General features: G+C 45.4%; 1 protein-coding gene across 1 annotated transcript in view; it reads left to right on the top strand.

Moving 5' to 3' along the window:
* The window catches only part of TRAPPC3L (trafficking protein particle complex subunit 3L), a 392,150-nt gene extending 381,439 nt beyond the window's left edge, over window positions 1-10,711 (top strand). The window contains exons 5-6 of the mRNA XM_069607870.1: window positions 798-983; window positions 7,321-10,711. Of these exons, the coding sequence (XP_069463971.1) occupies window positions 798-983; window positions 7,321-7,440 (306 nt within the window). The 3' untranslated portion in view covers window positions 7,441-10,711. The remainder of the gene's footprint in view (window positions 1-797; window positions 984-7,320) is intronic.
* Window positions 10,712-17,841: the final 7,130 nt, after the last annotated feature.

Below are 17,841 nucleotides of genomic sequence, written 5' to 3'. Positions count from 1 at the left end.
CTTGGAAATACACTTGACTAACTCCTGAGAAGAGCTGCTACCCCCCTGGAGCTCCACAACCCACGTTCACACAAGTTATGGGCGCCAAAACACCCAGGTTGAATTGAGAGAAGAGTATTGCTACAGTGCACCCTATGTTCCCAAATTCTAGTACTCAGGTAAAGTTTATTTCTGTGGACCAGATTTGTCAAACTATTTTCCCCACGGTAGCCTCAGTGTTATCCTGCCAGAGTTTCTTCTCGCGGGTGAAGGGGGTCCACCGACTATTGAATGTGATGCTTTTGGGAATGGTTGCACCATAAAAGTGCTTGTGTTTCACCAGCACCAAACATGCTTGCAGTTCCTCTCATTGGGGCAGGGTTATTATGTTCCTACTCACGCTGAACCACTGCCAAAAGTGTGGGGCGTGGTGGGGTATATCAGTAGAGCCTCTGGGCACTTCTCCCGAGTCGGCATCATGTTGCAAGTGGTGGTGCTTCGTCCTATTGGTGCAGTGAAAAAGAACGCCACGCCCACATGGGTTTCATTAGATCCCGATCTAGTAAAAATCCCTGACAAATACATTTTGCATCTACCCACTTGTCACATTGGTGCAAATACGTTCGGACATGATTTCCTCAAAACATGGTTTCATATTGTATGCAAAATTGTGATTATTGCACATTGTGTGCAACGGGAATATCCATTTTTATCACGTCCATGTGGACCCCTCCGCCATATTGTAGTGAATGTTACACCATGGAGGCTTGTACTGTGACTGGCTGTTTGTTTCTTACCCCTGCTGTGTTCATTTTCAGGTGGCTTTCAAGATGTACCTGGGCATCACCCCGAGCGTCACCTGCAGCAGCCAGTCAAGAAACGAGTTCTCCTTAATTCTGGAGAAGAACCCTCTTGTGGACTTTGTGGAAGAGCTCCCGGCGGGGCGGTCTTCGCTTTGCTTCTGTAACCTCCTTTGCGGGGTGATTCGCGGAGCCCTGGAAATGGTAAAGGACCCCCTGAATCATCCCCCCTTTCTCATATTTCTGTTTCAGTTTTTTAAGGAAATTTGAATATGATGGTTATCCTAACTATGAGGGGGTGGGGGGAGAAGAATCCCAGCCATTCAGCTGTACGGAAATGTCCAAAGACATTACTGTAAGTGTCGGCATTCACCAAGGGCACTTCCATGTTCAACACCAATCTCCAGTAACAAACCCCCTGTTGGCACTTCTTTATGTGTCTGGTGCAATCCATGTGATGAGCCCCTTTGTCTCCTTATACCCTCATTCACCAGACTGAGGCGAACAGTCTGCATCGGTTTACGGGGCCCAGGCTCTATTCTCCTTGGGATCTGCAATCCACCAATGTGGCATGCACTGGTCCTTGGGATGAATCCCTAGAAGGGCTCCTTTCTGAGGGACACGGCCCACGCTCTCCCAGCTGAAGCGCCTAGACCCCGCGCAACAAAAGGAGAAAACTGTGAACGCTAACCGATCACCCAGTCACCCACTCCCAGAAGGAAGTGGGCCAATCACACCCACCAATTAGATGCCCAGCATCAGGCACTTCCACTCACTCAACAAAATCACCAGGTATCTGGCATATGCGGATCCGCATGCAGTGTTTGAGCGTGCCCGTGGTGTAAGGGGAACACTGCATGTCTCATGCTGACCGCCCTGCAGGGGAAAATGGAATGGACAAATACAGACAGCGCCCAAGATAAGGGTATACTCACATCTAATATTTTAGAAATACAGCTGTATAAACAGCCATACTAACTGAAGGCCGCCATTTTTTACAGCATCAGCTGCTGTCAAGTTATACCCTCTACCAATGCGGCTCTAGGGAGATTAGCACTATTGGCAGAGTTGTCTTGAAGAAAAGGCAAGACTAAATAAAAATGGGAAAGGCATAACAACGTAGTAAATTACTTACCCATTGCTTCTCCACATTCTTTTACACAATACAGGGCCAGGTGTAATGGAGATTGGCACGCAATGTTTCAGTGGAATCCTGGAGCGAGCCACTCCTGAATTGCACCTTGCAGAATGAGTCCAGATTCCCTAAAACAGAGGCTTTTCTTCCAGCTCTTGTTACAAAAACTAAATGGTCATTACAATCCGGCAGGTTGTCGCCGGACTGTAACACCTGTTCTGCGCCTGAGATCCCGGTGCCACCGGTACATTAAAAGTCCCAGCGGCCTGGGATATCAGCCGGCAGAAAATGTTAGTCCCCATTCCTATGGGGTATGGGGACCCGAAGCACCGGCACCGTTAGTAATGGTGCCGGTGCTTCCATGACAACTGTCCCTACCGGGGCCGATGCCCCCAGCAGTTCAGACCTGCTGCACGCAAGGGCACCAGCAGACACAGTTGTAGTACGGCAGTCCAGAAAGGGTGGCGGTACATTGCTACTGGCACCCCTATATCCGGACCATCGTACTTGTATATATTGCTACTGAGCAAAAGAAGTGGTAGCGCCAAAGAATTAAATTTGCCACATGTGACAAACAGACCTTCACATCTTAATGTTGCCATTTGCAACAAAATAAAGTACTCCCATTCTTCTAAACAAAGTAGCATGAAGTTTATTTACATCATTGGCCTTTGAATTATCACAGGACAAAGGATCTCTTCATATCCATGAATATTGATCTATACTGCAGGTACACAATGAAGATGGGCAGAAAAAACACTTGTTATTAATGAACCGGATGCTACATGGTTTCAAAGACAACCAGTTGGGCACCATTAGTTAACTCTGCATTGTCTTAGTCAAGGGCATCCCCAATAGATCATTCACTAGAGAGGCAAGAGCTGCCACCAGGACCTGGGATCTGCTCTTTCCATCCTTATCCTGTATGGTTCCCAGTGGTGGGAGTTATAAGGATAATGTCAGGTCTCGCTGTATGTGCTCCTGGAAGGTTTGGCCTCCTTTGTACAGGCATTCGCCTGCCTGTGTTTTTATGTAGATAGACGTGGTCTTTGATAAGGGTCTTCTGGGCAGAATCTTGGCAGCTGTCTGATAGGAGAGTAGGTGTTGTCGTATCCATGTGGACCACGTGATCATGTTCCGGAAAGAGTGACGGTACACGAAAGACTAGCACTGTGCACAACTGTTGTCAAGACCTGTGGGTGAAACCGTGGATGCCTCGACACAGACCGTTAACAAGGATAGTCACAAGGAGTGATAGTTTATCATATACCAGTCTTAGGCAATTACTATGGTAGTGACCAGAATGGTGTAACCAGCTGGAGAATACTTGTGGACTGGAGTGAGCTAAGCACCAGAGTGGGCTGGGGCTGCAGTCTAAAGAGCATAGGCAATAGGCAATGGGACTGGTGAAAGGCAAAACTATGACGGAAGAGCATGTAAGACAAACCACAATGGAAGAAAATAAAGTTTAGTGGTTGTGTAAATGTGAGCAAAGCATGGTGATCACCAAATCATCCTGCAGCCATTTGCTCTTACAAAGTGGCCCAACATCTTTATGGAGAAAGAGAGCTAAGGTTGTTTCTATGTGTGCAAGGTGATATAAAGGCGCCTACTCACTAGCACCATGTTTAAAAGATGGATAGGATACAAATAATCTATGGTCATGGTCTTGGGAAAGCAATGACCTCTCTCACCCAAGAAAGGAAGGGCACACTCCTTATTTCACCTGGGGGTCACATTAGCTGCTAACGCATTCTGGAATGAACAGCTTGCAGAGTCAGCAGATGAGGTGGACAAACAGCCAATGCCATTGTGCACTTCACTAAACTCTCTGGCACTGGCCTGATGCCTAATCACATTCCTCAAACAGTAGTGGCTACAATATAGTAAAACAAGTCCTGCGCAAAGGTATAGGCAGCTAAGGGGTTGCCACTGCAATTTGGCATACCTAAACGTGCATGAGGAAGACTCTCAGCTTGCCACAATCCTTTTCAGACTGCATGCCCTGAGTGTTATGGTGACTATTCACCAATAACATTCAATGCTGCAAGGCCATTGGACGATACATGTTACAGAGAAGGGAAGATCATCCAAAAGATGAATGCTGGAGACAGCGGATCGCCTCAAATGTCTCTTCGGACATTAAAAAAAAACAAGTTCTGAGTAAATACCAGTCATAGGCTGTTTCACAGGAGCTCTTCTGACCCCCAGACTCCCTCTCTCAACAAATTAGTTGTTGAACACTTCTTTTGCGAATGTAAGGTAATCTAGATGGGTGGGGAGGATCGTTCAGTTGAAAGGTATCCCCTGGTTATCAATATACGAATCACATTCTAAAATCCCAACTTATCTGGTTGAACGCCATAACACATAAAATGCTGTGGCTGGGTAAAAAAAAAAAAACAAATCATTACAAGAGGACTTGAACAAAGATTGGAGGTCAAATCGGAAGCTACATGCGAGTGCCCGTTAAAAGATGACTTCCCACATCAAATTCGGAGTTCTGTAAGATCGACAATCCTACAAAACTAAATCTAGCAGGGCGCTAAGTTGGATGGGACAGATTGATGACCATGAAAAAAGTGTGTTCCAACTTAACGACGCTATCGAGCACATCACAAAGAATACCACCCGGTTCCTTTATAGAAAACACCAAATACAGAAGAAAGGAAGAACAGTGAGGAATGGCGAGGAATGCTATTATGCGAGCCACAAAGATAGTGGGCTATGTCATGGCACCTAGAACATTTGGTGGGTAACGGAATATAGTAAATACTGTGAACTAACAATCCCTAATTTGTAATCAGCGATCCAATCTATTTTGGATAGTTGTCCCGGGATTTAGACCGAACTATCATTTTATGTGGCCTTACCTATGGCTGGAGAAACCTCCTTGGTAACAACAGCTCACCAGCCCAGGACTTTGTAGGCCTGAGTGAAGCGCAGACCTCGGGAGGGATAAGGGAAGTTGCCACTGAGATCTGTCCCAGACAACGGCAGGCAATGCTATTAGCACCCAGTGCCAACGTCCAGGGAGTTGATATTCATTTATTGAATTTTTTAATGGTAAATCATCTTCACACATCATGAACATGCCACTAAAAGAACCTACAAACAAAGATTGCCACTGGAGAAACAGAAAAGGGATGTTGTCCCTTTTCTGTTTACGAGGCAGCCAGGAAGTGGGCAGACCGAGGTCCACCCACTCAGGACTCGCTTGCTTCCCTTGCATGTACTTGTACTCCTAAGCTGTTTTATCCTTCCTCTCTCTTACTTCTAATCACCTCCCTTTCTTCCTTCCACTCTCTTTCAGCTCTCCTTCTTTCACTCTTCCCTTCTGTCCCTCCCGTGATGCCTTTCTACTCGTACTCTCTTTTGCTCTCTACAACTGCTTTCTCCTCGCTACACCAATAATACTGTCCCCTCCCTTCACTACTTCTGCCCTACATGCATTATCGGACATATGCATTTGCTGAATGGTCATTAAGGGGTCTCCTGGTTTGGCTTTTAGCTCACCGATGGGTTTCTACATGTTAGGATGCCATTGGTTAGGGAACAGGGATTGGCAATAATGAGAGGTGCTCTTTACTTTCTTCGTTACAAGCTCACATGTTTTTATGTATCCCCTTGTTTGTATGATTTTTATTCTTTTTTTGACCATGGGTTTCTTCCAGGTTTTTTCAGCTGCTCTAGACATCAATCCAGGTCTAGTTACTAAATGAAATTGTCCTACAGCTAATAGTTATGAGGTACAGGTGTTTTGAGGTGTCTCCCTAACTTCCAATCAGAGGTGGAACGTGCTGTCATTTTCATTAATTTCCGTTTGTGACAGTAATTGATGCATTTTGGTGAGCTCTTGCAGAGAGCCCATCGAATTGTCAGACAATATTGGTGAGAATCGGGAGCCTTGGCATCTACAGACGACCAGTGTTGTGGCCATTAAATCATGAAAGCCTCTCTGTGCTGTGCTCTGGTCTGCTAGAGTGGCAGGTTGGCTTAAGGGGGAAAAAAGTGTTCTTTGCCCCGCATGCCACACCCTGTCTATGTGACTGTACATGATACAGGTTTCTATGAGCGTTTGGTTAAACCAATTCCGATATATTGGCTCATGTTTTGGGGAAAGTTTGCATCCATTTTAAGGGGGCTTGGAACCATCTACTCTTGGTCCAGTTGGTTATTGGGAATAACATGATGTATAGAGTCAAAGGGTTCAAGGAGTATTAGAAATGCTCGATGAGCTTAGCCTCGGAAACCTGGAAGATCTTCCTTGATAATGGCGAGTACTGGCTCTCTCCCGGGGCTTGCCTGAAACCAGATTGGTAGTTGTGCTCTAATGTGTAATGCTTCATTTTCTCCTGAAATTGCCCAGTCAGTTTGTTTATTTACTTTGATTTCAAGCCTGGGAGAGCATGTAATAAAACATGTCAGCTCTTGCAGCTTTATTTCCATTGAGACTGACTATCAAAATATTTCATAATGACATTTTATTGTGGAATCAATTTTAAATGTTTGGGCCTCATTCCAACCTTGGCGCAAAGGGATACCGGGCACCGCTAAGGACACCGGTGCCAGTAATCCCTTTGCGCCCTGTTCCCAGGTCCCCCAACGGGACCCGTAAGGTACGTTTGGTCGGACCAAACGTACCTTACGGTTCCCGTTAGGGGACCAGGGTGCAAATAACGGCCTTGGCATGCGCCGGGCCGTTATTTGCGCCTTCCCCATTCCCATTGAGCCTTATGGAGGCTCAATGGGAATGGGGATTGCCATTTTCCATTGGGACTTACCGGACCTGCAAAGGTCAGAATAGACCGGTAAGTCCCCATTGAACCAGGGCGGACTCGGTAACGTTATTGGAGGCAGTCATGGCGCAAATAGCGGCATGACTACCTCCAATCTCGGAATGAGGCCCTTTGAGTGTTATTGCCATATGTAATCTGTAACTTAATTATTATGAAAAAAACATTAAACCATGTTCAGGGTCTGTGAGAGTAAGCTACACACTTGCTGTAGATATCCGAGTGGCAATAAAGAGGTTCCAATGGCATGCTACCTGCTATAGAGGTTCCAATGGCATGCTACCTGCTATAGAGGTTCCAATGGCATGCTACCTGCTATAGAGGTTCCAATGGCATGCTACCTGCTTTAGAGCGTCCAATGGCATGCTACCTGCTTTAGAGCGTCCAATGGCATGCTACCTGCTTTTTGTAAACTCTTCGTGCTGCAGAACCATTGGCCCAAAATGCATGACGGAAAGCATTAGAAACCAAACACATGGATCTGCTTTCCCATTAAAAAAAAAAAATCAAATTCATATTGAGCTCATCTGCATGGATGTTAATAAAATGATTCAAAACTTAAAGTAGGGAGCATTTTAGTAAAAAAATGTGTAATCTTTTCCCTTTCTAGATCCATTTGCCAGCAGATGTTCGCTTCATCCAAGACAGACTCAAGGGGGATGATGTGACTGAAATAGGAATACTGTTTCTACGAAAAATCGAAGACAAGAAGCCCAAGAGAAACAAATGAATCCAGTGAATAAATGAACACGGGGATACTCACTACCAAAGAGAAGCGGAAGACTGCTCCCACTATTTGGGCATGATGACGCAACTTATCAATGTGTACAGATAGATAGATAGATAGATAGATAGATAGATAGATAGATAGATAGATAGATAGATAATGCACAGTATAAAGCACTTATGCCCTGATTTAGGCTGCAGGTAAAGAGAGTTGCAGAACATTATAAACATTGCCAACTCAAAAATGATTTCCTGCCAACATAATTACTACAACCCCAAAAAGAGATGCTCATTGAGGCAAAATGCATGTGCCGCACAATGTGAGTTTCCACCACAAATCATTGCATCCAAGTGAAATGGGAAATGCTGGCCACTTCCAGAAGTCACATCATCAGGACCTTGAGAGGAGAGAGACAACACCAGCAGGAAAATCCAAGAAGAGCAGAAGAGACGCAAAGGCAAGTGGCGGTGGCAGCAGCGGAGCTCGTCACGGGCGCACTCACTTTTTTTGAGGATTCCCACTAACAGATTCTTCATGTGTGTTGCACTGCATTATTTCAAAGTAGTAGATATTAGCCGTCCAAATAATATTAGCTCAAATTGTTTAATTTGTCTCATGGTACATTACGACATTGATATTTCCATTCTCTCGCCATGCTGTATTACGCTAAACAAGCTGCAAAGTTAGTTTCGAAGTCCAGCATTAATTGTCTTCCTATAATTTTAGTGGATTTGTCTTCGAAGTCCAATAATTCTATACACTGGGCAGTAAATTGCATGCAATAAAACAGCTGTAATTACTCTCAGGTGGTCCTCACCAAGGCTCCCTCTTCGCCATTTTCCCTGGTAACGCTTAACATGTTTACATTTGCCAACCTTGAAAAATGAAAGGTTGAGGAGTGCATTGCAAGGCCACTAAATGGGTCCAGGGGGTTAGTTTAATTGAGAGGAGTACCCAGGGGTCAAGCCCTAAAAATTAAATTAGGTGGACTCATCAAACGCAATAGGATGTGACATAGCCAAAAATTAGCATATGAAGGTGAAATATGCACATTTCATTAAATTGGCTTTGCACAACCACCCACATTGAACAGGACGAATGGCATTTGCCTTCCATAAAATCAACACGAACACATAACCAAGACAGGATATTTTCTTCTAATAGTGTTTTTGAAAACATTAAAAGGTGTGCATGTTTTAAACTCCAAGAACCAATACAAATGTTTTCCCTGCGACTTGCAGTACCAAAATGGGATATTTCACCTTCAGTTGTTTGTTATTTTTAATCAGGTTATTTAGTGCAGTGGTGAAGTGTCGGGCCTACAAACCTGATGACTGCGGCTTGATCCCAGAGGGCGGCTTTAATTAATAAATTCAAAGAGGACATCCAATGTTTCTCTTTTCGCTAGGGGGACTGAGTCCACCCTCTGAATAAAGTGGAGGGACTCCGTCCACCCGCGTGTACTCTCGACTTGAGCCTTGGCAGTACCTATGACCTGCAAGTGCAATTTGTAAGGTATTCCTTTCTATACTAATACTGTCTTCATTCGAAATCATGGAATGATTAGAATGGCAGAGGATATGAGACACAGGCGTTCCTAGCGTGGGCAACGAACTGGGGTGAACTTCAGAGAGCATATAGATGGTGGACTCCCCTCCTTCAGGGAGTTCCTCCCTTAGGTTGTCATCACTTTGGGGATACATTCGGTAGAGTTGTCTCTATGGGTATCTTCTCTCGAACACACGCTGCAGTATTGGGACCACTACTGTCAAACAAGGCACAATCTCAGGTCTCCAACATATGGGAGGAAAGGGGGCAGTGTTTCCTGGAGAGGCATGCAGCTGCTCCTCTACTGGACACTGGTTTAGCTGGTTTTAAACTTGGGACAAGAGCAATAAGCAAGGTAATGTCATATAGAGACAAGAATAATTCTAGCCATGAATGATCTAGGTCTTGTACGGATTCAACTTGAATCATCTCTTGGGTATTGAGAGATCAACTTCGCAGAGACAGCCTACGGGATCTGGAGAGGTTGCGTTGTGGGAGTTTCCAAGTCGGGGAGGCTCTGGGTCTCATCAGCATTGCTCTAACACTTGGCAGCATAAGAGTGGATCTGTTTGACCCATTGGTCGAAGTGTGCAAAAAAAGTAGTGGAACTATGCAACCCACAAACCTTATCGGCACGCCGCCTCCCATGCACTATTCAAACCCACAAACCAACACACCTGCTGTTTAAGGGAATGTCCAGTGCACTGAACTGCAAGTTTCAACTACTTCCTACACTTTTATTTTATCAACTATACCATTCTGGAATGGTTTCTTTTTAAAATGAAGTATAGGAACAGTAAAACTTAAAAAATAAAAGGCGAGGAGCACCGCTCCCGTCCACTTCGACCACTGGTTTGATCAAGTGTGATATGTAGATATTGGACAGAAGCCTGCTCTGGGTGGAGCTCCATGGTACCTATAACTGCACCGGCCCTGGCGTAGGGAATAGAGGCCGCATATTTACTATGATGAATTATTCCATTCTGAGAAGTGGTGTCAGCAACAAAGGAAATCCGCCTTTGTGTTGGTCACCAAGTGATCAGACTCACTGGACTGCTGGACTTTCAAAAGGAGGAAATGGAGAATGAGAAGGGAAAGCATTGGATGGTCAATGCATCCAAAGGCTGGCATGCATGGGGAAGGAAGCTGCCACTTCAGGGAGAGACGTAGAAGGGCCTGAAGAACCGGACCAGAAGCTGCTGACTTCAACTTGGAACACAGAGTGAGACTGTAGAAAACTCCTTCAAAGCAAAAAGCTGAATGAGCAAGCCACAATTGTATTAATTGTATCTCCCAAACAGCCGCAGCTCCCGGCATGCAGGTGGCAGGGGAGGAATTGGGGCGGAACAAGACGGACCTGCGCCCCGGTAAAAACTGTTAGAGCGCCATTCCGTGTAGACACGAGGTCCAAAACCCACAAGTTGAGGAAACTCTATGCCCCTGACTGCTTTGAGTTTCCTGAATGCACGCCCTGTCAGGGATGTCATTTCACCAAAATGCCGGGGTAGCGGAAGTGACGACATGACCCTTGACCTCTGATGACATCACAGGAAGGGATGTCATTTGACCCGACCCAGAAGTGACATCACGGGATGCGATGGCGCACAAACTTTCACCCCTTGACCAAACAGGAACTGGCATCACATAGCATTGTTCCTTCGTACACTATGAAAAATATGGTTACGATATCACTGTAATGTGTACCAAAAAAGGAGGCGAAGCCTCCTACTTCACAAGGTTAAGCAGCGCCACACAATAAGTTCAAACGGTATTGGTGTTTCCTTTTTTGTGCATCTCAGTGTTTATTATTAGGTACGTAAATTGCCCTTTGTGAGACACGTGTTTCGGCAAACTAATGTGTTTAAATGGTGGTCAGTCAAAATCTCGAATACAAAATCTCGAATGACAAAAAGCCCGAAACAAAAATCTCGAAAAAAAAAATATCGAATTTTTTATTTATTTATTTATATATGTTTTTGGGGTCAGGTAAGTAAAAAAAAGGGGTAAAATAAAAAAAAATGAAAAAAGGGGGGTTGGGGGGGGAAGCCCCCCATTTTGGAAAAAAACACATTGAAAAAAAAAATCGATATTTTTTTTTTCGGCCTTTTGTATTCGAGATTTTTGTTTTCGAGATTTTCGAATTCGGTATTATCACTATGAACCGTTTAAATCCCACCTAACAGAGTAGCCGTCTGTCTCCTCGCGTGGGCCGATGCGAGGAGACAGGCAGCTACTCTATGTTGGGTGGGATTTAAATATTTACTTACGCACAACCGTACTACAACCAAGGACATCCATTTTGGCAATTACAACCGGCCCTGATTGAAAAAGGCATTAGTTTGCCGAAACACGTGTCTCACCAAGAGCAACTTACGTACCTAATAATAAACACTGAGATGCACAAAAAAGGAAACACCAGTACTGTTTGAACTTATTGTGTGGCGCTGCTTAACCTTGTGAAGTAGGAGGCTTTGCCTCCTTTTTTGGTACTTATAACACGGAGCAAGGGGAATCCTCTGTATACTTCACTAGCATGCGACATTGGAACTAGCGCAAGGCAACTCCAAGTTGATAAAAGAAGACCCCCCTCGCAACATCATTGTAATGTGATATACATTTCAGACAAGAATGGATCACCATATGACCCATTAATATCAGTGTGTATAGGCCCATATTACCAAATTACTGTGAATGCAAGCAGACGTTCAAAGTCAAATGATAATGATGTGTTATTGTATAGCACTTATGCTTAAGCGCTTTTTATAGACCAAATGTACATACACTATCACCCAACCAGTGTTGGTACTCATGTATCGACCTCAGAAGGATGAAAGGCTGAGTTGGCCTTGTTAGGATTCGAACCTGCAGATCACACACACACATTGCAGCAGTGAGTGCCCAACCCACTGAGCTATCTTACTGGCAATAGTAAAATTAGCAATTACATGCCTAAATGTCCTCAAAGTAAGAAAGCAAATTACACTCTGTGGTGGATACAGTTAAACTGGTAACTGTGAACAGCAGACAAGTTCATCTGCAGGTCTGGTGCACATTTGGCCACATGTCAAGCTTGCGTGGATCTACTTTCCAGCCTACATAGGTTGGCAAAATACATACTATTGGGACGGTTCATAACTGTGCATTCAAGAATTTAGAGTAGCGCAGGGAAAGCAGCGCACTCACACAGCATTTCTTACTCTGGGCACTTGTTACCTCATACATGCAACAAACAGCCTGAACAGCATGCCATGAAGATGGGAAAGATAGGCACATTACAACAAAGCATTTAGTGTGGTACAATGAAATCAAGGGCCACTTTATGTCCTATGGTCAAACATTGCTATACTATACACAAGCTTTTAGGCACAAGGATTTTGTCAAGTGACCGGGGACACCGAGATGGAATGTCTTGTGATGATCGTAACAGAGACAACGGCAGAAAAAAACATGCTATAATTGCAACCAGCGAAAAGCAAAATACATAGTCCGAAATGGATGCTTATTATACTCTAAATGCTTTTATGGAAGTTTTTGTCTGCATTGTGAATTTGAGGTGTTTAAGGACAGACTAACCGAGATCCTGATACTATGCTCCCCAGCCAACCTTAACAAACTTAGCAACAATTATACTTCTTCAACATCGATGGGAACAATATTAAAGTGGCAAAAGAGGTACAAACTCTAGGTTTCGACCTTGATTCAGCACTTAACCTGCGTAAACAAGTCAACGCCACGGCCTCAGCAACGGCTCATACTTGTAAGTTGATACGAGCCTGTAAACCTTTTCTCTCTAAAGAGAGTTGTCTTATCCTAGCCAGAGCCCTCATCCTGTCAAAATTGGATTATTGCAATGCACTCTACTTAGGAGCAAGTAAATACATTGTCAATAAACTCCAAATTCTGCAAAATAATGCACTTAGAACGGCTTTGAGTATATCAAGGAGAGAACATATCTCTGAGATAAGGAGAGAGAATAAACGGCCTTCCATAAAGGACACAATTCAACTGAAAACAATGGCCCTCATTACGATACTGGCGCTAAACCATGGCGCTAAACCATGGCGCTACTAGCACCATGGTTGGTGCCGGTATCGTAACAAGTCCGCCAATGTTCAATGGGGAATTACCACCCCATTCCAAGGTTGGCGGGCGGTAATTCCCCATTGAACATTGGCCCTTCCCCATTCCCATTTTTGCCCCATAGGGCTCAATGGGACTGGGGAAGGCGGTAAGTAGGGTACCGCAAATTGCGGTACCGTACTTAGCACCAAGGTCCCTTTGCGGGTCCCTACTTTAACGGCTGGTCTAGACCAGGGTCCTAATGAGGGCCATTGTCTTTAACCTACAAATGTCTTAACATGCTGCCCCAGTATACCTCACCGAGAAAATCGTCCTAAAATCTTAATCACGCCTTACCAGGTCGGCAAACTCCTTGTGTCTGGGTTGTTCCTAGGTACAAATTAAAAAGAGCAGGGGGAGTAGCTTCCCAGTTATGGCGGCTCAGCTTCGGAACACACTCCCACCCTCTCAAAGAATGAACCACTCCTTCCCCAACTTCAGGAGAAACTCCATAAATTGGTTCTCTGAGAAGGACAAATGTTGAGACTAGGTTAATTTGTCATTAACTCCTCATTGCATTCTTTTTGCTGTAATTCTGCGTTGTACATCTTGTATATATTGCCTGTTCATCTGCCATTAATTCCTTACTGTGCTCTTTTATGCTGTAAATGTGTATTGTACATAGTGTATATTTTGCCTGTAACTTCCTGCATGCTAATCTGTAACCCTTCCGAAATGCACCCAGATACCCCTGGGTTTCGTGCACAATATAAATCAATAAAACAAACAAACAAAACAGACAAACAAACTAAATCAGTGACTCAACCCCTGAAGTGTGTCTAAAATAAACCTTTAACGAGTCAAGCAATTATTGTATAGAATTCCAGAAAGAGAAATTATTTCCTATTCCTATTCTTTCTTATCTAGGGTCACTGTTACATTTGTGGAACCCCTTGTTTTTTAAGAGGCCTGAACAAGAAACCCAGCCAATCCAGAAACAAAGAGCCACATGGTGCTGGCCACAGCCCAGGAGCTTCCGTTTGTAAAAAAAACAGAAAATAAAAACACTGGGGTAGCAAGGGAGACGACAGGGGTCGCAGTTGCGACCACTGGTGACCCCCACTGGACATCCCTGCTCCCTTTCTCGTCCAGTTGAGCGATGCACGTTTTGACAGACTGCATCTGAAAGTCACCCTTTGCTCAACAACCCAAACTTAAACAATGAAACTGTCCAGAGCTGTACATATTTATCATGCTTTGCACACATTTTATTGTCAGGGTGACTATTCTGACAGAGGAAATGAGCACCATACCAAGTGTGTATTGCATACTCAGAAGGAAATCACGTTTGAATGACCAGCACAGACATGTTTGAAAAAGTGGTGGTCATTCTTAAATTCCCAAAATGCACTTTGTTTTCATGCAAAGTAGCCAGCATCCTAAATCTGGCCCCAGTGAGTTACCCCAGGAAATGTTGTCCTTTTCCAGCACTGGCAAGAGGACAATCTAAACCATTCAAGAGCATGGGATGTGTATACTACTCTGACACAAGGGGGGTCATTATGACCCTGGCGCTAAAGGGTTAACAGCGCCGTAAAAGGCTGCGGTGCCCTTAACCCCTTAGCGCCTTACTACTGGACCAGCCGATAAAGTAGGGACCCGCAAAGGGACCTTGATGGCAATTACGGTACCGCAATTTGCGGTACCGTAATTGCCACCTTCCCCATTCCCATTGATCCCTATGGGGCAAAAATGGAAATGGGGAAGGGCCATGGAGAAAGGGGGAATTACCGCCCGCCAACCTTGGAATGGGGTGGTAATTCCCCCTTTCTCCATGGCGGACTCCAGCATGGACCATGGTGCTAATAGCACCATGGTTAGCGCCGGAGTCCTAATGAGGGTCAAAGGGCCTCATTACACGGAAGGCGGTAATCCAGGGTGCTATTAGCACCCTGGACCATGCCGGTAAATTACCGGCACCGCCTTGGCGGAAAGGGGATTTACCGCCCCATTCCAAGGTTGGAGGGGCGGTAAATCCCCCTTCCGCCATTGCCCTTCCCCATTCCCATTTCTGCCCCATAGGGCTCTATGGGAATGGGGAAGGCGCTAATTACGGCACCGCAATTTTGCGGTGCCGTAATTAGCTCAGAGGTCCCTTAGCGGGTTGGTTTTTAACGCCTGCAAGAAGCAGGCGTTAATTCCTCCAACCCGCAAAGGGACCTCGTAGTACGGCGGTAAGGTTTAACGGTCACCGTTGCCATTAACGGTGACCGTTAACCCTTACCGCCGTCCGTGTAATGAGGCCCAAAGTCTTTTTGAAGCTGAGGGGAATACACATACGAAATTAAATACTGCAGAACTAAGCACGAAGGAGGAAGGTGGTGAGGAGAAGCACAGATGAGAAAGACGAGAGGCAGAGTACCTGAAGCAACCGTGCTAGGAAACCCTGCACAGAAAAGAGGTCGAGGAGAAGGAAGCCCAGTACTAGTCCGCCAAACGATGAACGTGAGACAAAAAACATAGGGTGTGTGTAAAACCCGGAATGCGCCGGAACGGGCCCCCAATATATAAAATGGCAGCAAAATTCACCAGTTCCAAAGACATATGCTGGGACACACAGCCTACTGTCCTAAGCAAAGAAACATTGATACATGAAAGGCTGGGAATCAAAATACCTATCAAGTCTCATAAATGCTGACAGTCGGAAAAGTGATGCATGCGAAGAAAGGAATAAGCACATTCTAAGCTGAACGTACATTAAAGAAACGTAAAGCGAAGCATGCTGGGAAAGAAGACAGTCTTAGTGTAATGTTCATTGAAGTATTACGAAATAATACATGCTTTGTAACAAAGCGTGCTCCAAGTCTAGCATTCAGTGAAATCGGTGACGTATACCAGTGTAACGCCTGCTGGAAAGAAAAGCCCAACTTAATTGAACTAGTCCCTCAGAAGAAAACATGTGAAATACTCCAGAAGAGGAAATACCATCTGAGGGAATCGAAGGAGAACAAAGAGCGGATCCTTAGTAGGGTGGCACCCTACGGCGCCCGGAACACCGAGCGCAATGTCAGTAGTGCGGGGGTGTCACCGCGCTCACAAGCAGCCGCGGCTCCGAGGGCACTCGGGCCACGCTGCACACACAAGGCCCCGGCCAGAGGCAGGCCTCAGACACAAGGAACGCAGACACGAGTTGCCACTTCCTGGGGCTCTGCTGCTCTGCCCTCGCAGCGCCAGCAGGGCCCCTTTTATTAAATGGGCACGTGGGCGTCATGACGCAGTCACGGCGCTCACGTTGCCAAACAACTAGACCCCCACACAACATCCCTCCTTTATTATGAACAAACAAAATCAAATAACACCCCACCACAAACCTTTGGTGAATTCCAGTCCGTGCACCACCTAACAGCTACTAAAACTCAAACAGATTTGACACTGCAAAACAAACCGGTGTGTTCCAGTCCTCACACCACGGGGCAAACCTCTAACGGGCCCCTCCAACTCAGAAAATCCCGGGATCAAACTGGCCCCCGGCGCCGCTGCAGGACAAGAAGAATACATTCTCTTCGTACTCCTCTTCCCCCATATCATACAGTGCTTCTCGGAGGCTACTGAGTTGGATGCAGGTTCTGCACTGTGTTCAAATAAAATACTTATCATTTTAAGGTACAGTCCCTCTTTCATGTTGCTAAGGAAAAACGTCAAAGTACTGGGTTCTGTCAGAGATGTAGGAAGGTTGCTGTTCCGCAGGATAAGAGGTGCTGGATATTGGTCGAAAGCGCTCGACTTTGCAAGGTAATAGGGAGGCTTGAATTGAGAAAGGGTTTGATGTGTGCAATCGTGCAGGCTTGTACCCACGGGGGACTGAGCTGATATATTCATTAAATAGGGATAGGAAGCAAGTAAAGAGATGGTTGTTCCGTGAAATCCGAGGAAGGTGTGCATCACCTGGGCATTCAGTGCCCACATTTTCTTAGGCATGTCCAGAAATACTTCTAGGGTGATGGGTGAGATGCGGCTCAGAGAGGGAAGGCAGTGCATTCTGGGAAGGTTTGGTATGTTGATGGATCTTCGGGACTTTTCTAAGAGACGCTTGATGGGACGGCCACAGGTTTTTCATGAGACATGGCTGGCGTTGTTGCAGGATCTAGTGATCCTACATTTGCCTATGAGTTCGGAGCGGGTAACATTTCACAGACCTTTTGAGTTCACCATTTACATTATCAAGATGCTGACGTTCTGCATACCCAATTCATCCCTGGGGCATGACTCCAAAGGCAAATGTGAATCACCACGTGCCGCATAGGTGTGTTTGTGGGGAACCACAGTACAGCGTTTCTTTCTGGGAGACATGATGAACAAATGAAAGTCTGGCCATGTTTGCAAGGTCTCTCCCTCTTCCTGTACACCTGGTGTTGACCGAGGATGAATGCGTGTCCTCTAGGTTCGCAGGCCATGTCTTCAAATGTACCCTTCAAACTCTTCCCAAACATGAAAGTGTCATTTGCTTCGCAGTTCGTGGTTTTCAATGCATTTAACTAATTTGTTGAGCAGCTTAAATATCACTAAGACACTGACGCATACCGCTGTCCCTCAAGTGGGAAGCTAAACCATGAAGGCCTCTAAGAAGTGGACGGACGGCTGCTTGTGTTTTCCTCTCATCTTTCAATTAAAAATTGATTTGTGCACCAGGAATCATGGCTTTAAGTGGGCCAGGGCTCAGTTCTGGCAGTCTCCAAATATTGCCCTTGAGCCAGGGCTCTGCAAGGGCTCTCCAAACTGATCTTCCGTAGGAAGTTT

The sequence above is a fragment of the Ambystoma mexicanum genome, chromosome 4q (genome assembly GCF_040938575.1).
Source record: "Ambystoma mexicanum isolate Mex_15411 chromosome 4q, UKY_AmexF1_1, whole genome shotgun sequence".
Classification (NCBI taxonomy): Eukaryota; Metazoa; Chordata; class Amphibia; order Caudata; family Ambystomatidae; genus Ambystoma; species Ambystoma mexicanum.
Note: the sequence above shows the minus strand (reverse complement) of the source record. Positions and strands in the feature narration are given on the sequence as shown.